This window comes from Protopterus annectens, chromosome 11.part0 (genome assembly GCF_019279795.1).
Source record: "Protopterus annectens isolate FY-2018-M chromosome 11.part0, PAN1.0, whole genome shotgun sequence".
NCBI lineage: Eukaryota > Metazoa > Chordata > Ceratodontiformes > Protopteridae > Protopterus > Protopterus annectens.
Genome location: NC_056745.1, coordinates 306,331,642 through 306,358,297, shown reverse-complemented (window position 1 = coordinate 306,358,297; position 26,656 = coordinate 306,331,642). Strand labels below are relative to the sequence as shown.

The window sequence follows — 26,656 nt, the reverse complement described above, 5'->3', positions numbered from 1 at the left end:
ACATTTTCAAAAACTATTGGCTACTTATTTGTTTATTATAGATCTTCGTATGGATGGTCTAGAAATATTAGTTTATTTACCAGATAGATAAGACAGGGTCCAAACTTACTATTAATGCATACACTGAATTGCCTCACATCCTGGTTAAGACTTTGCAACCTGCATGAGTCTTTACTGTGATGCAGACTATCACTTGTGCTCTGTATCCGTGATAAAGTTCTCTTAAACCATTAGATTCATATTGACTTTACTGTTACTGCATAATAAAAATAAAAGTAAAAAATTACCAATTTCAAAACTTCCATCGATAAGGCCAGTCAGAGATGTTGAAATATCAAACCTCCTTTCGATCTGTGTAAGAGAACTTTTTGTGTAGCTCGCAGATATTGCTTTTGCAAAGTATGATAACGATAAAGCAAAAATAAACATCTGTAAAAATAAAATAATGAAGTTAACTGAAACACAATTGTTATTTATTTTATGTGGGCAATAAAACTAAGGAGGTATTCAGAAGCAGGTATCACAAAGCACTGAACAAAACAGCAGGCAGCTGCCCACGTAGAATTATGTCCACTGTTGTTTATTGCAGGTGATGTGGGATATGTAGTAGTACTGTAGAAGATGTCCTCCATCCAAAACGTCTAGATTACGACTGAGATGGCTTACAACGCCACATATTCACAGACATAAAACAAATATCCAACTACTCAAAGTTAAGAGTAGAGCTTGAAACCCACTTTCATATTAAAGCCATGTGTTCCTGTGTCCCCAAAGTACACATCACCTAACTCACTCATAGCTTTTATCTTTGTCTGGCTTCAGACTTGGCTATTGCCCTACCAGCTTAAGGGCTCACCAGATTTACTGTATAAGTATTACTAACTATGCACTACTTTGCCTAAGTGGCTCTCCCTACTTAATTTCATAACTGATGTTATGTTCCTCCACATATATAAGTTCAACCATATATTTGTCTATATTCAAGTGTTTAAAGTCTTGCTCTATTTGATACTATGTATATATTTTTGTTTTTAAATTTTTATCCTGTAAATGTGGTAACACTCATTTTTTTGTCTATAATTTCTATTACTTGATGTGATGACTTTGTATGTAAGTTAGGCTGGAGCTTTTCTCCGTTGAAAATGCTGGTAAACAAATGTAAAATAAATAAAATAAATAAATAAATGTGAGTTTTTGCCTATTCTTAACTAATACGTGTCTTGCTTCAAAATGTATTTTTTATTTTTATTTATTTATTTATATATTTTTTTGCTTATTCCCTAAGCATAGTTGATTGATGTTACTTCTATTGTCGTCAAACAGTGAATGTATTTTATTTTTTACCTGGGCTGTGTCTTCAATAGGTCACATCTGATCATTGCACTATCTGGATAAACAAATATAAATTAAATAAAATAAAATAAATAGACAGATGCGGGCAAGAACACAGCATAAATACTATACTTCTCTAAGATTTTGATTCTGCAAGAATGTCCGAAAGTCTGCTGTCAAGGTAAGTATAGGTATAGCTAAGAGCTTGAAGTCATAATAAGAGAATAAACCAGCTTCCTGTAAGCCAAAAAAAAAAAAAAAAGACCAATTGTACTTTTCCCCAAAACATCACCTACATAAATATTTGATATCGGAGTGAATGATAAACACCAACACTAGACACCAAAACAATATTTAAAGCCACTATAGTTAATCTTCATAAAGCAAATGTCTGTACTCAACAACCAACTTAAAAAGAAAGTGTTTTCTGTTCGGGGCTTTGCCTTCTCACATCCCTGTAATTAATATACAGTATACCTATTCTGAGGCTGTACCACAACTTCAAAACTACATATTATCTATCTATATGTATATATAAAAATATATATATATATATATATATATATATATATATATATATATATATATATATACATACACATGTATGTATAGGATATACTGAATGCAATCAAAACATCCAAATGTTGGTGTACATTACATCAATCAGAAAATGACTTTGCAGATGTTGACATGGTACTATGCATGTGCTGAGCAACATTGTTTTTTGCAGGTAAAAGCCCCCCAAAGCATCACTTATGCAGGTGGTGTGCCCCTAACATCCCCTGCAAATTATATATATATACTAACTTTGAGAATGCACAATATTGTGGAAAGGGCATATTTCTCAACCATGAGAATTGTGCAGTCTCACCCACCTGTCAACCATCTGTGTAGGTGACCAAATTTCAACTAAAAGTGCAGCCAACAAAATTCAGTACACCAGTGAGTGAGTGTGTGTGTGTGTGTGTGTGTGTGTGTGTGTGTGTGTGTGTGTGTGTGTGTGTGTGTGTGTGTGTGTGTGAGAGAGAGAGAGAGAGAGAGAGTGGGTATATATATATATATATATCACACATATCAAACCTTTATAGTCTAAGAGCCTTGTCTGAATATAACACTGAACATAAACATCTAGTGCAGAAAATTAATTCTTTGAAATGCTCCCTGTAGTTAAGGGGTTTGATTCCCTCAGCCTCTATTTGATTACTGTGGGACTAGAAGCAAGCCACTTAACTAGAAAGTGCTCCCTGACACCTCAAAAAGGTACCCTTATGACAAGTGGGTTTACCTGGTTAACAAAAGAAAAATCCTAAAATCAAATACAGCTCAAACTAACCAGGCTTCCTAACAGTACTTTCTGTATGAATTCTCCTCATTGTAACAGTGGGGATTAAAGTAATTTTGGTTATGCTAACAGATGTTTTACATTCTTACTATAAGTAGTGTGCAAAAGATTTTTCAGCTCTTGCAATTGTCTTCTTTGTCTTTAGTATTATTATTTTTTAGAGTTATTTATTTGTCAGTGAGTAATTATTCAGACTGCATTCTGACTTAAGCTGTATCTGTCCCTGTTGCTTTCATTTAGAACTTGGTAATCTTACTACGCTGTTTACTTGACATGATAATCAGTTTTTCATGTCTACGCTGAGTTCAGTATATTATAATGTATTTAATCAACCTCTGTTTCAGTTACGGCCCTGCTAAAACCTGCTCTTTGCTGAAGTAGGTTTAGCCTATCCTTACTTACTCTGACTGCTGTGTCTTCACAACTTTTAGATTAATGTCTGGAGAAGTTATGAGGAGGTAAGAGGAGAGTGGAAATATCCTTTGTAGTGTTTTATTTGTCCAATTACACATCACAGATGTGGATATTAAAGTGATAAATATTTTTTTCAAAATATAGATTTCCCCGTAGTAAACATAGGGCTGGCATTCATAAATGAGCACTCACACATATCCAATATTAATATTTAAGATTGACTAAGTGAGGCAGCTCACAGCATGCACTGGCACTGTCTGATGACCACTCACACCCTGCTCGTGAATGTTACATGTGCTAATAAGCGCTGCACTGTGAATTATATGCCTATGAATCCCTGCCATAGTTTCTGAAGGTTTATGAATGAGTAAGTAGGGTGTTACAACACAATGTTTAAAAAGTCATGAGAAAGAAATAAACTTGGAAGCATTCCATGAGCAGTAACAGGCTATGACTCAAAAAGACAAACACAGAAGGAGAGTCACGTAAAAACAAACATATAATGGTACACACTGTTCTACAACATGTTATTATTTCAGGCATGTAGCTATGCATTGCATAACAAATGACACTTTTCAAGTCAGTTCAGTAGCACAGTTTTTCAATACCTTATGTCCACATTCATAGTTTATATATGTCTGTATGTGAGTGTTTGTGTTTGTGTGTGCGTATGTCTGTTTCTGTATGTATGTAATCCACAGCACTCCACCGATGTATCATTACACCATTTCTAGATATATCTCTTCAGCTCTGCCTACAATTTAATATTTTGTTTGATTTTTTTTTGTTTGTTTCTTCATTGGTTTGTTTGCTAACTGGTTTAGTAAATGATCCTGATAGGCTCTTTGCAGCAATGAAACTGGTTAAATGGCAGCAGTTAAAGAAATAAAAACTGCAAAGGGTAAATCTATAGGACAGTATTTTACTGCTTATAAAAAAGGCATTAAAACCAAAGAGGCAGGCCCACAGATAAAGGGGAGTACATATTGTGGTCATTGTAAATTTTGTAAATTAATGTCTAAGACTGCATCTTTTACGTCTACTAATACTAGTAAAGTTTATGATATAGGTGGTTTAGTGACATGCAATACCCCTTGGGTAGTATATATGGCTATTTGTCAGTGTGGCGCCTTTTACATAGGACAGACATCCTGTAAGTTAAAATCAAGGATGGCAGTCCATATCAGTGATATTAAATGCAAAAGGAATAGAAGTGCGCTGTATAAACACATTATACAGCATCCCCAGGCTCATTTTGTCTTTGTTGGAATTGACAAGGTGGCTGATACTATAGATAGTGAATCACTGAAACATAAAATACTAACTGAAAAGGAACGTAGATGGATAGTCAATTTAGGGGCATTGTTTAAGCCAGGATTGAATGAGCACTGGTAATATAATTGTCTAACTATCAAATAGTAGTTTTAGGCATATATTTAATATGGAGGCATATGTTGGGTTTTAAGGGGTATGTATTCAAATTGTACATACTAGACATCTATATATTTGCAGGTGGTTTGGGAAAAAAATTTTGGTATTTAGTTATAAATATAAATAGTAAATTAGTGTTTCATTTCAATGTTTGTATGTATTTTTGTGGTTTTGAGTGACACATTAGTAAGAGTATGTATTAAATAAGGTTGGCTCCTTTAACTAAGGAGGAAGTATGGTAAAATATAAATTGTACGTGGTGCCGTCATATGACACACTGATGACGCTTAGACAAGCGAAACCGGTCTGTGGGGCAGACCAGGAGGCGAAATAAAGCCTTAAAACTTCCACTTGGTTTTTCTGTTTATTTATGCCAGTCCGGCATAGAGGCGAGTGCTGAACCCAGTTCGGAGATGTATATATATATATATATATATATATATATATATATATATATATATATATATATATATATATATATATATATATATATATATATATATATATATATCTATATAAAATGTTTCTTTTAGAAGTATAGAGGTTATGTTTGAGAAAAAAATAGGTGATGTGGTAGTTCTAACCAGTTTAATTCTCTGAGAGCTCTGCAGTGATATATTCAGTTGTTATAGTTTACAGCAAATTTGGGTTATTTGCAAGAATTGAAGGTTAGTGAAGATTTGGGCAACATAGAGCAGACCTGGAAAAAGGGGACTGTGGAAGCAACATTTTAAGTGACATTTTAATTAACATGACACTAATTAAATACTCAGGTTATATGTCTAGGGAACTTAAAAACAAAGTAGTTTCTGTTTGGAGCCTTGCCTTCTCACATCCCTGTAATTAATATATACCTATTCCGAGACTGTACCACAGCTTCCAAAGTACATATCTATCTATCTATATATCTATCTATCTATCTATCTATCTATCTATCTATCTATCGGGTATGCTGAATGCAATCGAAACATCCGAATGTCAATATTCATTATAGCAATCGGGCATTAGATGCCTGGGATATAAGACATTGAAGATCAAAGTACTGGCCATTTCTGTTTGAAAATCACTTAGGATAAGATTCGTAAGTGTTTGCTGGATTCCTTTGTTTTGGAAGATATTAAAGTGATAAATAGTTTTTTTTTTAAATATAGATTTCCCCGTAGTAAACACAGGGCTGAGATTCATAGATGAGCACTCACACCTATCCAATATTAACATTCAAGGAATTGACTAAGTGAGGCAGCTCACAGCATACACTGGCACTGTTTGATGACCACTCACACCCTGCTCGTGAATGTTACATGTGCTAATAAGCGCTACACTGTGAATTATATATACATCTTAGTGTCACATAGAGTTGGTATATATAAATTTAGGATATGCGGATAGCTTGCCCTCCCTCCCATCAGGAGGTGCAGGGTGCTTGCCCCTGCAAAAAAAGTGTTCTGGGCATTGTTTTTTGACATTGTGGATCATCAGGTTTTAAGCACTTACTGGAAACTGCAGTATAACACAACTATTTTCATATGAAATGTTACTCTCTTTTAACTAGAAACTATTGCAATGTATTAACTTTACATTAAGGTAAGAAAATACAGTAAGTAAATCACATAAGCTGGTTTTAGAACAGCTGAAGTATTAGATTATTTGATTTTACTTAGTGATTTTTGTCTAGAGTGTAAAATTCTCTTGGGCTGTAGTGTTATATTAAGTTGTTAAGGGCTGGGCAATTTCAGGCATGTAGAGTAGTCTGTGTACTACAGTTAGTGAGAAAGATAGTTGATGTGGTAGTTCTAACTAGTTTAATTATCTGAGGGTTAGGCAGTGATGTGTTTGGTTGCTGTAGTTTACAGCACATTTGGTTATTTTATTATGATATTGCTCAACTTAAGAAATGTTATTACTTGTAAAAGCTATACATTTGTATTTTAAACCCTGATGGCCCCTAGTCTTGAAGTTTATTCACAGTGGTGATAGAGGTGTGAGATTTTGAGCCTTAGCTGTTTATCATTTATTATTGCATTTTTTCCATAAACAATGTTACTGTTAAATGTCCACATAGAGTGGTACCTTAAATCGTAGTAGAAGGTCAACAATAAGGGAATTGTCTCTGCTTCAGTTTGTGCTTCAGTGCTTTTATATTCTGCTTATCTTTTACCTGTATAAAGTCACATTCTGTGTCCGCCCTATCCTGAAAGAGCTCCAGTATTGCCTTTATTTGATATGATTGCTCTCTAGCTAGTTTCCTAATTCCAGCACAGATCTACCCCTACCCAATGCCTTTTATCCAAGACTTGGAGAGGTGTGGAACTCTGAGTAACTAGCTTTTCCAAAAAAAAAAAAGAAGAAAAGTGAGAAAATTATATTGTTTCAATTATTTCAAATCTACTTAAAAATTTGAGTTGCACTTAGTGACCTCTGTGGTAATAGTACTTTGTATTTTTCTGCTCTGTTCCCCCCATTTGCACTCTGGGACCTTAATCTTGTTTACTAAGAGCAGTGGGATGATTGGATTTCTGTGTTATTCTGCTCTTCTATTTTCACAAGTAGAATTGCTTGTAAAAGCTATCCATTTCTATCTTAATCCATGCTGGCCCATAGTCTTGTAGCTTAATTCACAGTGATGGCAAAACTGTGTACTCTTGCGAGATTTTGAGCCTTAGTAATTTACTATTGTATTTCCATTAACAGTGTTACTGGTAAATTTCTGCATAGTTTGGTCTCTTAAACTGTAGTAGCAGCTCAATAGTGAGATAATTGTCTCTGCTCCAGTTTGAGCTTCATTGCTTTTATATTGTTGATCTTTTGCCTGCTTAAATTTATACTCTGTGTCTGCCTTACCCCCATGAATACATTAAGCAGCTAAAGTTTCTGAAACTGAAAGACTTCCAGTATTTCCTTTATTTGATTTTATTCTTCTCTAGCTAGCTCAGTTGCTTTCTCCCAATCCTCCCACCCTTATTGCTGGTGTGGTTATATAAAGGGGCTGTGTCTGTGGCCTCCAACCCTTATTATAATCTGATTTCCAAAGTGACTCCCTCCCTTTTTCATTGCTATTACTATTGTATAAGCTATTTATGTACTCTTCCTACCCATTGTTTTCCACAGACCCATGATACTGAGTGCCCACCCAGCAAACCAGTATTGCTCTTGAGTAAATCCCCTTTATTACATATTGTATCTTGCTCATGTTCCGTGTCCTCAGCAAAATTTGAAGTCCTAGCCCGCATTCAAGAAGTGTTTCACTTGTATCCAGGGCCATCCAGGGAACGTTAGGTTCCTTAGACTGCTAAATCACACACAAGTTATTTTTGAGTGATCACTGCTGTTTCCTGCTTCTATGTGTACATTTCACTGACTTTTTTTTTTTGTAAAAAACTAGTTCTTCCTCACTCTGTTACCGCTATAAAACTGTCCTGAAACTGCCTTCAACAAGGGATTTCCAGGTAATTGTTTAACAGGTTTGTGGTAGCTCTGCACTTCTGGGTCTCTTCTACTGTGTTTTTAGATTATGAAGGCTGGGTTCATTTATCTTATGACAGGAGGTGTTTACCTTGTCTATCTGAATTGGGAAATAGACAAAAGAACTCATAGTGTAGTTTTCTGCTTTTCCTGAGCTGCTATAAATTTTATGCGTTTGTATGGGTTAGCAGTGCCCTGTACAGTAGCAAACACCTACAAAGAATTGTTCATAAAACTGTACCTGGAAAAGCAGCAATATAGCGCAAATACCTTGTCCACCAAAAAGCTTTGGCAAAATTCAGCACCAGTTCCTTTCAATCTATAGGTCTCTCTATGACCCAGGAAACTCATGCCATGTATTTAAACTTATTGGAAACACTCACCATCCAATCCAGTACCATATTCATGAGTGAGTTTAATTACCCTCGTATTAACTGGTAATCTAATAAGACACCAAACTTACAAGCACAGAGATTCCTGGCTTTTGTAAACACAAACTACCTGGACCTGATTGTCAATACACCAGCCAGGAGTGCAATCATACTGAATTTGGTCCTCACTAATATGAGAGACTGCTCCACACCCCCTACTGTAATGTCTTCTCTGGTAAGGTCAGACCACAAAATGGTCTCCTTTGAAGTAAAATTAAAAACTGGAACCCCATCTAACCATGGAATATTCAGGAACTACTCTAAAGCTAACTTCCTACCATTAACTGATAACCTTGCAAAATGTCAAGCCCCATAAACCCTAAGAATACTGCTGCCTATGCAGAACTGTTCACAAAACCTTATACAAGTATTTTAATAGCTTCATAGAGGCAGCTGTACCCACCAGGAAGAAGTACAGAACTATCTCAAAAAAAACATGCCACCCTGGTGGAATCAAAACATCGATAGGCCATATAACAGAAGGAAGAACATTATGACAAAAATTAGGAGGTGCGGCACCCAGAAGGATAAAAGTACTCTCATCAAACTAAACAAACAACTCAGAGGACAAATAAAGTCTACCAAAGCCAAATTTGAGGTAAATCTGGCCTCCCAGGATAAGAACAACCATAAGGCATTTTTGGCTATGTCTGCCTCAAAGGCAATACACAATTGTGTGCAGAGCTCATTGCTAATGGAGCCATCTATACTGAGATAAAACATATGGCAAACCTACTGGCCAACAAATTCACCTCCGACTTTACCCCTCTCTGCCCTCAACCTTTTCTCAGGAAATACGATCAACTATAACCCCCCACTATCACTAGGAAACAGGTCCTCAATGCTCTCTCTAAGGCCAAGAACACTGCATTAGTGGGTCCAGACAATATCCCAGGATGCCTTCTAAATAGTAGAACATGACCTATCACAACCTCTGGAATTGCTATTTAATTGTAGCCTTCAAACAGACTTCATTTTTCATGAATGGAGAACAGCAACAGTCATCCCTCTGCACAAAGGTGGGCCCTCTACAGACGCTGGAAACTACAGACGCATAAGTCTTACTAGTCTCATATTCAAAACCATGGAAAGGATTATCATGGAAATGATCAATAAAACATATAAAGACATAGGAAACATCCAGATACTGGATCCAACCCAATTTGGTTTTGTCAAGGGTAAGTCATGCCTACTCAGTCTGGTGGACTTCTTTGAGAAAGTCACCAAAGCAATGGATGAGAGCAAAATTGTTCACACTGCCTTCCTTGATCTGGCCAAGGCATTTGACTCAATGCCCTACTCAGGCATTATTGACAAACTCAACAGGTTAGGTACAAACCCTTATGTCACCCAGTGGATAGCCAGCTGGCTCACAGACAGAACTCAGGAAGTCAGAATTGGGGAGTCCACCTCTATAAAGAAGCCAGTCACAAGTGGAGTCCCTCAGGGATCAGTCCTGGAACCATTCCATTTTGACATTTACTTCTCTGAAGTCATGGCAAATGTCAATGGCCTCTGGCTGAATAAACTTGCAGATGATTAATTATGAGCTGTCATTGAATCCCTCACTGATACAAATGTTCTCCAAGAAGGGCTGACACAGACAAACAAATGGTGTCAGAGCCATGGACTAAAACTAAAATCCAAGAAATGCATAATAGTATCCTTTGGGAAGTCATCTACCCCTGGTAACTATCATATTGACAACACACCCCTTAGAGTTGATCCAGTAGTCAGGGACTTGGGGACACACATAGTAATCTAGCCTTTGACATCACATGTCTACTGTATTGAGGAAATCAGTCTATGTTGCACAATTTTTAAATAAAGGTATGGCATCTAGGTCCAAGGAAGTCATTGTTCCACTTATTTGGCATTCATCAGACCTATCATTGAGTACAATGCCACCTTTGGTATGTACCTAACCAGGCATATCCGACAACTGGAATGTCAACAGAGGTTCCTCCCTAAAGGAATACAGGGCATAAGTAGCAAGTCATATTCAGACCACCTCAGGGTCCTATCCTTGTATTCTGTCTCCTACAGACTGTTGAGGGGAGATTTATGCCTGCTTTGCAAGGCATTATTAGACTCCTCTCTGATGTACCTCCTGCATATCCACAAAGCAAACAGCACCATAATTACCCATTCTAAAGACTTAAACCTTGTCAGTGATACAAATAGGATATACTAGAGAGACAGGTATGTATCCTAGAGACTACCCCTTCTCTGGAACAGACAACCTTTTTATGTGAAGTAGATTTCCTTCCTAACCCAAGTCTAGTGTAATTTGGACATTGAGATGGGGAACAGGAAATTCACCTTTGGTTTTGGTACCAATGTTTCTAACACACACAGGCAGCATGTAAGTGGATCATCTCCCAGACTGCTGCTTTTAAAAGTTTCATTTCCCAAGTTCCTGCTTATACTTATCAATGGTAACAAAATTTGTCAGAGATTTGGAATGCATGGCTAGGCTTAAAAAGACACTTGAGGTCATTAGCTTTCTAAACAGCCATGAGCTTATGAAGCTATACACCACACCCTTGTGGCTCACAAATGAAAGAACTGGACAGTATGGATATACAATTTCCTAACTTCTCTGTAAATCAGCTTGGTGGATATGGACATCTTGAAACAATGTATCAATTGTTTCATGTTTACTGACAACCACTTAATCCCTAAAGAAGCAGACATAGTATGCAAGAGGTGTACTTACACAATGACACTGGTGGATAAACTCTCACATACAAGTGCACATCAGGTTGTCAAAACCATGCACGCAACACACACACACACACACACACACACACACACACACACACACACACACACACACACACACACACACACACACAAAGATTGCCTAGATCACCTTTTGTCAAAGCTATGCCTCAGCAAGCCCAAAGGCACTCAGAAAAAAAAATACCTAACACCAGACATACTGTCACTCTCAGTGGAGTCACAAACACTGAGCTGATAAGGTAGCCAAACACACTTCCCAGGACTCTCATCATGGGGACTCTCTTGTAAGATATACTGATGCCACTCTAGCCAGGCTGAACAAGAAGAAGATGACTGTTAGTTGTTTATTTGGAGCCAGAATCCATCAAATAAAGCATGCACTCAAGTCATTACACCACAGGTACCAGTATGACTCCATCACTGTTCATGTACATGTAACCTGAGATGTACCTCCCTGGACTGTATGAAGAGAGACATTCCACACTATGTGTCTCAGGTTGGTATGAGCCTAGCACTGAAAAGCATATTACCATCACTGAGGATGATGCCACAATATGAACAACAGACTGCCTTTCTGGCATCATTCTAAGGGGAGCCAATATTTTTCAGCTTGGGAGGACTTGGATAGCAGACCATGTTGTTTTGCCAAGTATGCTCTGCACTCTGCCCTTTAAGCTTTCGAATAATGGCTAAAACCTTATTCCCTCCATAGTGCTTTTTTATGCAATGCCAAATTGACAAACCTACTAATATAGTGAAATCAACTCAACTGAATCTCAAGGTGTTACTTCGGAATGCCAGCAACCTAAACAAAAAACTATACTCCCTCTAAGCTCTCCTCACACTCAAGAATATAGATATCTGTCCAGTTAGCAAGGCATGGTTTAAAGTGGCAGACAGTACCCCAGCCAACTCTGACATTAAGATAGACTCCCATGTCAAAGGTAACCTTAAAGCCTTCTACAGCAATGTCAGAAACCTCAGGGGCAGCACACAGCAATGTGCTGAACTGGTGGTCACTGGTGCCACATTAACTGAGTCTGGCAATATAGTAAACCTGTTATTGGATAAATTCAGCTCCAACTTTACCCCCTCTCACCCCCAAACATCCCCTCAAAAATACTTTGAAACATAACCTCTCAAGCTATAACAAGAGAGCATGTACTGGCTGTACTCACTAAAGCCATGAACATAGCCTCAGTGGGCCCTGATAACATCTCAGAAAACCTCTTGATTAGTCTAAAACCAGACTTATCAGGATCCCTGGCATCATTATTTAACTATAGTCTTAAAACAGGCTTCATGCCACATGAATGGGGGCTGCACTGGTCATCTACCTTCATAAGGGTGGACCTTCAACAGATCCTGGAAACTACAGACGCATTAGTCTGACTAGTGTTATTTGCAAAGCTGTGAAAAGAATTATCATGGAAATTATCAGCAAGGACATAGGAGACCACCAGACACTGGATCCATCTGAGTTTGGCTTTGTCAAAGGAGGGTCTTGCTTATTGAACCTGGTGGACTTCTTTGAAAAGGTCACTAAGGAAATGGATGAGTGACCATGGTGCATACTGCCTACCTAGATCTGGCTAAAGGATTTGATACAATGCCCCACTTGGGCATTGTCAATAAACTTATGGAACTAGGTATAACCCCCTTTATAACACGCTGGATAGTTAGCTGGCTCACTGATGGGACCAAGAAGGTTAGAATTGGTGAAGCCATTCTACAAAGAAACTCTGTGCTGGGCCCACTCCTATTTGGCATCTACTTCTTGGATGTCAAAGCCAATGTCAAAGACCTTTGACTGACCAAGTTCATGGATTGCAAACTGGGAGCAGTCATTGAATCACCCCAATATGAGAACACTCTTCAGGAAGGTCTAATACAGACAGATGATTGGTGCCAAAGCCATAGCTTAAAATTCAATATCCAGAAATGCATTATAGTACCTTTATGGAAGTCTACCACCCTGGGTAACTGTCATCAATAAAACAACTTGGTTCAATGGATGAGTAATCAGTAACTCACTCATGGTCTGCCTCCTATGCCTTTGATGGACAAAAATAGTCAGTAAATCACCATCTATATAAATCAAATTTGTGGGACACATTTGGCTTGCAGGGCTATGCATATAAGGGCCCTAGGAACCTAAAACTGTACTCATAAGCAGGATACAATTAAAACTGGAGATTGCCTGGATTCCAGTAAATGAGAGGCAGCATTCAACATTACAGACCCCATCTACTGAGAAAGCCTGCTGGCACAAGCTGAAATGAAGATGCAATTATAAACATGTATGAACCAGAGAGGGTTGAGACATGACTATTCATGTAGCAAGAGACTCGACTTCACAGCTCATATTGGTTATGTTTCATTCTGTGTTATCTGACTACATTTTGTATGCGATGTGTATTTCACATCCAATAAACGTACATCTGAAACCAGCTAAAATCAGATCCATGGAAAATTTAGGACTGCATCTTTATAGGGAGGTAGCACAGAGTTGTATAACATACCATGCTGTGGATTCATGGATGAATATAAACTTGGAAACTGGGGACTGTGAAACTGACATTAAGTAATACCAATCCACACAATGGACTTGTGAATGCAGCCATGGTGCTTGGCCATAGTGGTTGGCATTGCTCAACAATAGTTATAACAATACTTAATATTGTGCAGTGGAATAGGGACTGCACTGCACCACTCAGTAAGCATGTGGAATTAGTTTTGCAGTCTCTGGAGCTTTGTATATACAGTTTCCTACAAACTTTAGTTATGCTCTGGAACTCTATACTCTGTCAAAATGCCAGTAATAAAATGCATGCATTCAACTTTGGTATCAAGTGCATCAGCTAGATTTGGAATATGCATCAGAACTATGATGCTATTTTATAACACTGAATATTATGGACCCACATTATGAGTTAATCTGGTAGCAGAACACAACAATGTAGTGAAGTGCAGGCTCTCACTATGCAAACTCTCTTCTATCCACCTCCTACTCATGCATATTGAGAGGGCATACCTACTTTACAACTCAGCATTGCATGCCTTCTTGGTGGATTCACTCTACTGTACTATCTCAGCTTTTTTTTTTTTTTTAAATCAGGTCCTAATATATGGTATTGCATATCCTTTTATACTGACACTTCACAATTCTCATCCCTACATTGCCCTGTTCATCAGTTTATTCTGCATGTCATCCAGTTAGTAACTAAGCCTTATTAAATAGAATGACTTCTTATCAGTGAAGTTCATTCAGCCAGATCCTGGCTTTGTTTACAAATATATTTTATTCAGAGATATTGCATACAATATGAACAAATAAAAACCCCATCAACAGTAAAAAAAGAGACAGATTTATAACAAAAACTAAAAACACTATTAATATTTGCTGTGCTAATAGCCTAGAATTAAAGCTATATAACAAGTACCATATAAAACTATATGGAAATATATACAGAGAACATTGGCTTTATGCATCCTGTGATCAGCATTCTGTTTCAATCTTCTGTTACTTTGAACTAACATTAACAGCAAAAGAGAAAGAAAGAAAGAAAGAAAGAAAGGAAAATAGAATAAATTAAATAGTGTATTGGTCAATAAAAGGAATGCTTTCTAACAGGTAGTTAAGCATAGGTGGACTGAAAATGCTTAAATATATTTTATTCTATATCTTGAAAACTGAATTTATGTGAAGGATGAACATTTAAATCTTGTATGTATCGTTTAAGGTATTATAGGTTCACAGGTAAATACTAAGATAGATATCCAGAGGAATATTTGTAGCCTAGTCACAAGATTTCAGAGTTGTAGTTATCTTAATTAATGCCTAGTTTTGACACCTTCCAGTGAGGGATTGGGGCCCAGAGTAATTTATACCTACTTTCAACTCCTTTCAGTAAGGGCTCAAGGCTGCCAGAACTAAGGCGAAGTTATGACTGCAGATCCGCTCAGGCAGGTTTGACTTAAAGATGGTCAGTGAACATCCAAGTGAAGTCTATTCCATAAAAGAGTGATTCTTTGTGATAGATATCAGTCTCACCAGCAGGTCCTATTTATATTTTAGGGGAAGTTAAGATCTCTTAAGTGGATTTTAAGGGTGTTATTTGAAAAAAATCGATCAAAAGAACTGAATAGCTGTTACAACAACTTAAGCTAGGAGGCTTCTCAGACAAAGGTCTGACAAACAAACAGCAGTTTTAACAGCTCACTCCTACCATAACGCTCCAACAGTTATTATAACAACTAAAGAAATTAAAGGGCTAATGCAAATGGACATCTGTGTTAATATCTTGTGTGTACCATAAGGTTACAACCACTGTGATAACAGCTAAAGAATGTAATGCTTCTTTATTACCACCTCAATCACCCACATATCTTCATTAGTCTTGAAATGATTCCATCATGGGAGGATTCGGAATGGTGGGTACCAATCCAAGTGGTGATCCACTAACAACTACATTTTCATATGATGCATGGAGAGTGTGTGTCAGATCATTAAATTCCATGTCTACAATGACCAGATCACAAGTGTACCTAGAGTTAATGAACTTGAGGGCCCTAGTGGCATTGTAAATCCTGGCACCTGAGAAGCAGATAACCATCACCATGACTTTGCTCAGCCTAGTGAATGGAGCATCAGTGAGTCTAATTATGAAGTCACCTATGACTAGGAGATTGCCAGATGCATTGTCTCAGCCATGTTTCCCTAAAGTCTAGTGCTTATTTGTTGACCAACTCTCTTCTGTAATTGTGTTTTTGTAGTGCCACAGTGTGCTGTTTGTTGATTATCCTTGTTGATGATAGGTTACATTCATGAGGTAGATTTGAGGACTTTGGCTGATGCCTAGTCCTAAAAGTTCTAGATAAAAATATTTTAATGGCACCAGTTTATGACAATTTTGTGTTGACAGTCTGGGAATGTGATAAGATAGTGTTAAGCTCACTGCATGCAATTAACTGAGATTTCAAAGTCTCCAGTTTGACTAAGTATTTACAGCTTTCACAGATACAGGCCCTTGAGTAGAGCAGGAGTTCATTCTCAGTGAGCATGTGTCAGTCTTTACATTGTCGTCTCTCCATGATGGACAGCCACATGATGAGAGTTTGTGATGGATTTCATTGCAACTTCACAAAGGCAAGAACAGTAAGTACTTGAGCTGCACGGACAAGTGCAAATAAGGGGAAGCTTGAGTGAGTAAGTGCAATCTATTTACACAGAAAATAAGCGAATGTCTAATTCACAGGAGTTAGATTTGAGTACACTTTCGATATTACATAAGAGAAGAAATTTACTTGCACAACTACTCACTACAGAAACACCACTCCTGCAAAACACAACAAAAAAGAAAACAAAAGAACCAATGGAAAATGTGTAACCTGATGCAAGTGCACTCAGATACCTAGAACATGCAGTAATTAGTCTAGCTTTCAGTTAGATTAACCACGACTTTATTCAAGATGACCTCGTATCTGGCCAAAACAGATTAAATGAGCACTGGAATAAATGCAAAAGGCAGTAACAAAATGCAGAAAAGCATTTTAAAATGGCAAAAACAGTTAGTCAACTTAAGTACAAGCATGGAAATGTAGTTTCCCCTCAGCCTTTTCCTGTTAATGAAGGAGTGCAGGCCACTTTTCAAGTTTCTTAATGAGTGAGCTTATTACTAGACTAACTACCCTGAAAGGTTAGCCAGTTCACCCATGGGAGAATCAAACACAGCACTTTGTGGTTAGGACGTAAACACCTTAAACATTATGTCAACATCCCAGGCCTGGAGCCTACCTCTCAGTCAACTTAGCAATAAGACAGGGGCTGAGATGTGCCCCCCAGTAAATAGTAAACAAGAAAACAACAATAAAAGTGGAAATCAAGCATAGCCTGAAAGCCAAAGTGTTCCCAGCTATTTAGGATATACAGCAATTAGTCCAACTTTTGCTTAGATCAGCCACTATTCTATACAAAATGGCCCCATACACCTCATACAAACAGATTAACTGTTTCTCCTTTCTATGTCCCATAGATCCTTTTTCTTTTCTGCAGGACATGTTCATCCCACTTAAGCATTCAGTCATTTCATAAAACAGCATAAAAATAAAGATACGTATATGGCTCTTTGAATGTTTTAATGCAAAGTGCAGTCAGTTTTAAAATTAAACATGAGAGTGTTGTGCAAATTTTACCACACATTCAAGAGTTTTGACATTGAACAAAAAAGAAGAAAAAAAGGCAGGAAAGCTTATGAAGTACACTGTATCCCTTAAACTGGAAGCCAGTAAACAGATACATTTAAGTAAAAACAGACATAAACTGCTGAAATACATTTCTAAAGCACTTAAAAACAGGCCTGTTTCTATTTTGCCATGCTTACAAACATTCATGTATGTGCACTCTCATGTTCACCCATGTATACACACACACACACGCACACGCACACACGCACAGACACAAAAATATATACACTACATATGTCAATGCACAGACTGTTCTTTCTCTTGCAAGCTCTGTGTCTTGTATAAGTGTAGCAAAATTATACTCAGTCACTGAGCTACTTTATTATAAATTAGCACAAGAAAATTATAGTCATACACAGATGCATAGAATTTGCTTTAACATTTTAAACAAAAAAGAAATGCAGTCCCCATTACAAGACCAATAAGGCAGTCAGAGAACGCACATAGTTCATAGGTTCATAGGTAGGTACTAGGCTATTGGCCCTAGGGCCTATTTAAGCCTAGCCAAAAAGGTACCCTGGCTTTCGCCACCCAGGAAAATTATTTTCCTGTGCCACTGTCAAGCAGAGCCACAGAAGTGATCCCTGGGGTGAATTTCCTATTTCCCATCCAATCATCAAGATTTTTTTGAAGAGTGCTTCTTCTTTCAGCTTTTCCTGGTTAAGGGTCACCACAGCGGATCACCTGTCCACTCATGATTGGCAGTGGAGTTTTATGGTGTCGAGTTGCCACCTCGGTGCCCAACCTTCCACAGAAGGCACACACACGCACACACTCACACCAAATGCCAATTTAGAGTGTCCAATCTACCTAAAGCATGTCTTTGGGATGGGGGAGGAAACCGGAGCACCCGGAGGAAACCCGTGCACTCACAGGGAGGACATGCAGACTCCACACAGAAGGCACCCCAGCTGAGGATCGAACCAGAGAACCTCTTGCTGTGAGGTGGCAAAGCTAACCTCTGCACCACCGTGGCTGCCCTTTTCTTGAAGAGTGCTAATGAGGAACTTTGTTTGATATAGATAGGTAGTTTGTTCCAGAGTATGGGAAGTCTCTGGGGTAGGAATCTATCCCTCCAGCATGTTCTGTTTATTGTGGTGACAAGGTTTAGGTCCCTAGAGTGTATAGCTTGGAGGGATTGGGATTTCTTTAAGTGGAGCATGTCCAACAACTCTGAGTTTGACATAGCTTTGTATGTTAGGCAGAGATCGCCTCTGAGTAGGTGAAATGTGATGGAGTAAAGCTGGAGATTTTTGAGACAGTCTGCATAGGGCATCTGTTTGAAGCTGGTAATCCTCTTTGTGAGGTATGTCTGCGGCCTTTCCAGTTATTGTAGATGTCTTGTGAGGTACATACCAAAAGGGCCATTGTACTCTATAATGGGTCTAATGAGCGACGACGAGAGGGGAACAATGACCTCTTTTTTCCTGGATGAGAAACCTTTTGTGAGGAGGTGTGCCACGTAGAAGGATTTCCTGACTACTGTGGTGATGTGATTATCAAAGGAGAGACTACTGTCCACCTGTGTCCCAAGGTCTCTTATCACACTTTCGGTGTTAAGTTTACTACTGCCTATGTGGTAGTTCATGGGTACAGAGTTTTTACTAAAGGGGATGACAATGTACGTTTTGGCATTGAGCTTGAGGCCATGGCTTTGACACCAGGCATCTGTCTCAATGAGGCCCTTTTGTAGGATGTCAACATCGTTAGGAGTTTCAATTATGGCTCCTAGTTTACAGTCATCTGCGAACTTCGTTAGCCAAAGATCTTCTTTGTTAGCCTGTACTTCAGAGAAGTAGATACCAAACAGGAGAGAACCCAAGACTGAACCTTGTTGTACTCCACTTGTCATTGGTCTGAAGTCGGATTTGGAGTCTGCTACTTTCGCAGTGTGGGTTCTGTCAGTGAGCCAGTTGGCAACCCATCTTGTGACATAGGGATTTATACCTAGTTTAGTGAGTTTATCTATAATTCCAGAGTGGGGGATGGTGTCAAAATCCTTGGCGAGATCTAGATAGGCTGTGTGAACCACCTTACCCTCATCTACGGCTTTGGTGACTGCTTCAAAGAAGTCTATCAGGTTTAGGAGACATGATCTGCCTTTTAATAACCCAAACTGGGTGGGGTCCAGAGTTTGGAGATTACCAATGTCTTTGTTTATAAGTACCATGATGATACATTCCATGGCCTTACAGACCAGGCTCATCAGGCTAATGGGGCGGTAGTTCCTCGGTCTGTGATGGATCCCCCTTTGTGGAGTGGGATAACCATCACTGTGAGCCATTCAATGAGCACAAAGCCTGAGGTGAGGCTATAATTGAACATGGTACTTAGGTGGGGTGCCAGTTTGTTTTGTAGTCCGTGTAAAACGCAGCATGGGATGTTGTCAGGTCCCATGAATGCTGTATTCTTGGGTTTGGAGAGTGTGGTTTTTACCTGTGCAGCCATGATTACAGGAACTTTGCATTCTTCTGGTGTACAGATGGGCCCTTTAGGGGGTGAGAGAGGGGTAAAGTTAGCACTGAATCTATCTGCCAGGATGTTGGCAATATCAGTAGGTTCTATATATTTAGTGCCATTTGTGCTGCAACTCAGAGCAGATCTGAGTGTTGCCATTGAGATTCTTGACATAGCTATAGAATGCTTTGTGGTTGTCTTTAGAATCAGTGGTGATTTTGTTTTCGTAACTAGCTTTGAAGGATTTTATGAGGGATCTCAGCTTCTTACTAAGGCTGACCAGGGAGTTCCTCCAATCATGGGATTTTACTCTTTTTTGCAACAGTTTCTTTCTTCTGTTGTAGAGTTTGTTTATGGCAGGGGACCACTAGATTGGCTTCATTTTTTGGAGGATAGCATCTTGGGATAAATATGATGCACAGTCAGTGACCAAAGGCACTCACCCCTTAGCCTTCTGCCTTATTCAACTCCGTATGTTTTAAATGTGTCACATGAAAATCCCCTTATATCTTACTGTTTTCTCACACAGTAAAGCAGTCTTTATCCGAGTTCTTCTTTAGTGTGATACTAGCGAAGTATATGCTGCCAGTGGAATAAGCAGAATTCTGAAGTACTGCACAGTATAAATAGGAAACACAATATACCTGATTAAGTCATCAATGAATGAAAGCTGGTATATCAGCTATCAGGGACAGGTAGACTGTTTTATCTGCATAGTCCTGTTAAGTAGAGTTTAGGACATGATAACTTGTGCATGCTTACAATACTACACATTCTTATATTTAACTGAAACTATCACTGTATATACATAATCAAAATATAAAATTTTAAAGAAAAAAATTCAGCATCTGTATTTATTGATACATTCATTTTGTATTAGTAATTAGTTGTCCATGTAAGGAGTTGTTTAAAATGTATGTATCTTTGGGCAGACTGTCAAACTCTGAATTACTTTTTGTTCCTTGTAGTCTGTCTAAATAAGTCATTATTTCCAAAGAATTGAATATTCTGTTATAAATTTCTGCTGACAGATTGCATTTACTCACCTTTAAATTGGGTGCAAAACAAGCCGTTTTCACAGCAGTTTTCTCAGGCATTACATTACAGGATTTCACCATTTGCTTTGAAACATCTTTTGATTTAATGGAAGCTGCCATGTTTGCAGAATCTAAGGGGAAAATGGAAATAATTATACATTAATTCATGATTTGCAGCTGTAGCCCCACTTCAAACTGAGCATATAAACTTACATTAGTCAGGTGTTTGTAATGGTTAATGAATTCCTCTCTTATTTTAGCAACAATCACATATCAAACAATTTATTATTTAGAACTCTGACAAGTATAACTTTCAAAAAATGTCATGTGTTAATAGTGAAATGCAAAAAAACAAGCTGCAAGGAAATGTGAATAACAACCAAAACTGAGAAAAACACACTTTATAATAGCAAAGCTTTCAGATAAAATCCTTCCTCAATACTAATACAAACAAATCTAAAAACCAAATGGTTTAAATACAGGTCAATGAAGTCACATGATCAGCAGTCCAAAAATCATGTGACCACAAGTATATAAAACAAAATCATTAAAATAAAAAAAAAACATTAGAAAAAACATAACATTATCGCAACCTAGTATGTCGCAATTTAACAAGAACAGGTTTCAGGGTAATCATATTATTTAAACCTGGAAAATGGTCAGAATTCAACCTAAGAATCCATTCATACTCTTTTAATTCAAGTAAATTACCACTATCTCCACCTCTGGCAGGAGGCCGTATTACATCAATAACTCTAAAAGAGAATCTATGCTCAATACCTGAATCAGCTATGTGCTTATACAAGGCATTACTGTCAATGGCCCTTCTAATCTCCGATTTGTGTTCAATGATGCGTTCTTTTAGCTTTCTAGTGGTCTTGCCCACATAGAATGCAGTACATTTCACACAATTAGCTAAGTATACCACATTCGATGTAACACAAGTGGTAGAAAAATTAAACTGATAAACTTTACCACTAATAGGATGTTTGAACTTATCACTGCAACCAACCACAATATCAGAACAGCAGGAACAATTAAAACAACCATACGTACCGGGCTTAGTGGGAGAAGTCCTCTCTACAGGTCTAAAAAAATCTTTGTAACATAACATACTCTTCAAGGACTTCATATTTCTATATGAGAAAAAGGGCCTGTCACCAAGAATGTCTTTAATCTCACTAGAGGCCATTAGTACAACCCAATTCCTCTGGATTATTTGTTTTACAAAACAAGTCAGGGTATTATAACTAGTAAGATACCTAGTACATACTTTTGAACATTCTGGGTTAACAGAACCAACATCATCCCCAAGAAATATCGGCTTCAATATTATCTTCCTATTGGCTAAAACTTTATTTTTTAATTATAAAACTAATTTAGAATCATAACCACTATCCAGAAACTCTTTGGACATCTCATCCAACTGTAAATTAAATGTAGCACCATCAGTATTTAATCTACTAACTCTGTTAAACTGTGAAGTCACAATCTCCTTAAAGACATGTGGGGCATGCATGCTGGAATAATTAATGTATCTATCAGAGTTTACCTCCTTTTTGTGAATACTAGTATGGATAGAACCCTCATGTAGTTGTATCTGAACATCCAAGAAATTAATCTCACTGTCAGAGGTGTCCATCTTAAATTTCAGGAAACTGGTGGTTGCATTTAAATAATGAACAAATTCATTCAACTGTGAAAGGGAACCTTTCCAGACCATAAAACAATCATCAACGAAACGTTGATAAAAACATATATTACTTACAAAAGAATTATCCAAATTATAAATATGAGCTTTCTCCCATTGGTATAACACCAAGTTGGCATAAGCGTTAGCCACAGAAGTACCCATGGCTAGACCAGTGAGTTGGAAATATAAGCATTCATCAAACAAAAAAATATTGTTCCTCAAAACTACATCTAGAAGAGAACAAATATTCTCAACAGATCTATTCACAAGAGAAGATTGGGAGATCAAAAATTGTCTGATAGACTCAATACCAAAATCATGCGGTATTACAGTAAAAAGGGATGCTATATCAAGCGTTACAAATAAATACTCACTTTGTCGACAGGAACCACCAATGCTATTAAACCAGACACACAATTTACAAAGAAAATCAGATGTATCTCTTAGCACAGAAGTGCATTTAGGTAAATATAGTTGCAATTGTGTTTGCAAATATATAGATATAGGTTTGGTGATCCACCCCCCTCCCGATACAATTGGTCTCATGGGGGGGGGGGGTTGGTCACCGACTTGTGTATCTTAGGCAGCCCATAGAGACAAGGGATAATTGGACAAGGAACGGTAAAAAAATGAAATAAATCCAGAGTAATATCACCACTAATTTGCAAATCATAGATCACCATATTGACATAACTAATACATCTTTTAACATCTATTGATGTAATATATTTAAAAGCCTCAACATCATTCAGTAGAATGGAAACTAAAGATATATACTTAGGCCGATCCATAAGAACTACAGCCTCAACTTTATCGGCTTGTTTAATCACTAAATCTTTACTCGCCTGTAGACGTTTGAGCGCTTAGTACTCATCAAATGTTAAATTAAAGCGAGAAAGTCTCAAAATATTGCAATCAGAATACAACATTCTTAATTCCCTCTCACACAAATCATGAAATGCTGTAACCACAGGCATACTAGAAGGTATAAAGGTACTGCGCCATTTACATGAAACTCCATTAACGACAGAGTTACCAAACAAAACTTTTAAATTTACATTTCTAATGAAAATCTTAAGGTCTGTGAGCACAGTCACTAAATCACCCTTCGCTGTAGGAATAAAATTAAGCCCTTTATGTAGTACTGAACAATGAGCAGAGTTCAAGTTAAAGGTTGAAAGGTTGAGAATGTCTTTAGTCATTTGCGACTTACTTTGCCCTGCCCTAAAGGGCTCTCATTCTTACGTTTGCCTGGGATAACTGTTTGTCCCATAAACGGTTTCCTTCTTGGAGAGGAACACTCGGTTACAGCCTCCGGCTGTTCTAGATGAAAGCGTTTGCCAGAGAAATTAAATGTAAGTTGCTGTGCCTTCTTAACCACAGTGGAACGCGAGTTAGCCTCTCCATCTTGCTTGTCACTAAATTCTGACTGAGAACAAGCATTCGTGGAGGCTAGCGTTGACGTCACCAAAGTAGGCGTGTTCACTTGCGAGTGATTCGACGAAACTGCCAAAGCCGGTTCCTGTTATTGAGCAGTATCAGCTGTAGTTTCAGAAAAGCCATCAAGAACATCTAAACTTCTCTTATTACTATGTACTGTAGCATTAGGTTTAAAAGTTTGATCATTTTTCGGCCATGAGAAAATATGACCCCTTTGAAAGTCGTTGATATCAAGCGTAAGCTTACGCTTCTTCGTTACTTCCAAACGGTCATCCAATGCTTGTGTTCTGTCAAGTAGCTGTTGATATAACTCACCCATAGACTCAAACACAGGCATATCCATTAATTCATTTTCCATATTTAGTATCTCATCTTTAAGTTCCTTCTCGATAGTTGAAAAGAATTCATTCATTAAACTCATATAGTCCAAACTTAACTTGATGTTAAGTTGCTGCCACCATTTCAGAAGCTCTGGATAAGCGTTCCCATATGAAGTCATCTTGAGAACTCTCAAGCCACGTGGGATGATGCCTTTATCTAGATATGCAGAGAAGCTAAAACGCTGCCATTGTAAGCGTTTATAAGTACCCACTTTTCTTTCAAAAAGATTCAGCTTTTTATGGAAATCTGAAACATTCTCAGATTTCCAATGTTCATCACTTTTCGGTGTAGAACAAACCGAAGAGGCAAACTGTTGTGTGAAATGTACTGCATTCTATGTGGGCAAGACCACTAGAAAGCTAAAAGAATGCATCATTGAACACAAATCGGAGATTAGAAGAGCCATTGACAGTAATGCCTTGTATAAGCACATAGCTGATTCAGGTATTGAGCATAGATTCTCTTTTAGAGTTATTGATGTAATACGGCCTCCTGCCAGAGGTGGTGATAGTGGTAATTTACTTGAATTAAAAGAGTATGAATGGATTCTTAGGTTGAATTCTGACCATTTTCCAGGTTTAAATAATATGATTACCCTGAAACCTGTTCTTGTTAAATTGCAACATACTAGGTTGCGATAATGTTTTTTCTAATGTTTTTTTTTAATTTTAATGATTTTGTTTTATATACTTGTGGTCACATGATTTTTGGACTGCTGATCATGTGACTTCATTGACCTGTATTTAAACCATTTGGTTTTTAGATTTGTTTGTATTAGTATTGAGGAAGGATTTTATCCGAAAGCTTTGCTATTATAAAGTGTGTTTTTCTCAGTTTTGGTTGTTATTAATAGTGAAATGGACATATTATTTTAACTCCATCACTGCTGTTTTTAATATGTGACAGTGAGTTTCACTTGCTGTTGCTATTTTGTCTTTCAGATCACACTTAATTTTTAGAGTTTCAGGAATCTCATTGTTAAGCCTCAAATTTCTGACACCCAGATAAAACAGTAACTCCTGTAACATTTTCAGTAGCCAGTCATTCCCTTTGTTTATAAGTTCCCAAACAAGATTTCCTGTTACTAGTTTGAATTTTGCAAGATACTATCCTTTTTTTCACAGTTACATGATTCTTGGGGGTGGGGTGGGGGTATCCTGACAAATTTGTGTTCAATAAAACCAGCACAGTGGAAACTGAATTGTGCCAGCAAGACCACAACAGTTAACATACAAAGAGAAGCTGGACTAAACAGGGTACAATAAATGTACAATGACGAATGAAACTTTACAGTTACACTTCAGAACTATAATCACTGGCTCTCCCAGGATTTCACTCATCGCATACTTGATCCCAGTGCCCTCCAGTATAATCTTGCTAAAGGTAATTAAAATCTTTCCCAAAATTATTATACAGACTCAACCACACAATATGTTACAGAATGTGAGGTGGGTAAATGGTTACTGTTCAGCAGCAACAACCTCCCTTCCAAAGTTTTGATGATGTCACAAATTCATCAAAATTGATGATGTCACAAATTCATCAAAATACCTTTACAGTTTACATTACATATATGTCAACCTTTCAGTTTGTAAATGGTAGGCATTACCTCATATCAGTCACCCTTCATCAAGGAAGACTACACCTTTGCTGATATCACTCTCACTCTAGGTTCAAAGGTTAGTACTAGGCTAACTATCCTCAGGGGCCATTTTAAGCCTAGCCAATTACTTCATGTGAGAATGAAACCCTGCATATTCTGTTTGCAAGGTAAACATCCCAACCATTATCCCAACCTCTCATATAGGTGCCTGTAAAATAAATAAGCCTGTTAGCCAACAGGTAAAACATCAGCCGGAATAATTCAAATCAAAATAATACAACTATCTACTTGAAATAAGTAAGTTAAACCATTTTCTTTTCAAATAAAAATGAAAACAATACAGAGCATGCAAAAAGAATAAATTAAAAATAAAAACATTTAACACTTACGTTCATTTAATCAATGTAATAGCTGAAAAAAAAAAAAAAAAAAAATATATATATATATATATATATATATATATATATATATATATATATATATATACTGTGTGTGTTTGCCTAAAAGTCTACTGTGCCTCGCTATTTATGGCTTTTATGTCAAGAATAATATTTTCTGTCTTTACAGGCAGTATAATATAGCTTGAGCACTGTCATTAAGGCTCTCCTCTATCAGGCAAAGGGGTTCCTCCTGTGTTTTTAA

At 37.5% G+C, this 26,656-nt stretch overlaps 1 protein-coding gene across 1 annotated transcript in view; it reads right to left on the bottom strand.

Annotated features, from left to right (window-relative positions):
- LOC122815360 (solute carrier organic anion transporter family member 1C1-like) overlaps positions 1-26,656 on the bottom strand; it is a 536,466-nt gene that overhangs the window by 399,863 nt on the left and 109,947 nt on the right. The window contains exons 2-3 of the mRNA XM_044087815.1: positions 20,907-21,028; positions 288-429 (exon numbers count right to left, since the gene is read on the bottom strand). Of these exons, the coding sequence (XP_043943750.1) occupies positions 288-429; positions 20,907-21,017 (253 nt within the window). The 5' untranslated portion in view covers positions 21,018-21,028. The remainder of the gene's footprint in view (positions 1-287; positions 430-20,906; positions 21,029-26,656) is intronic.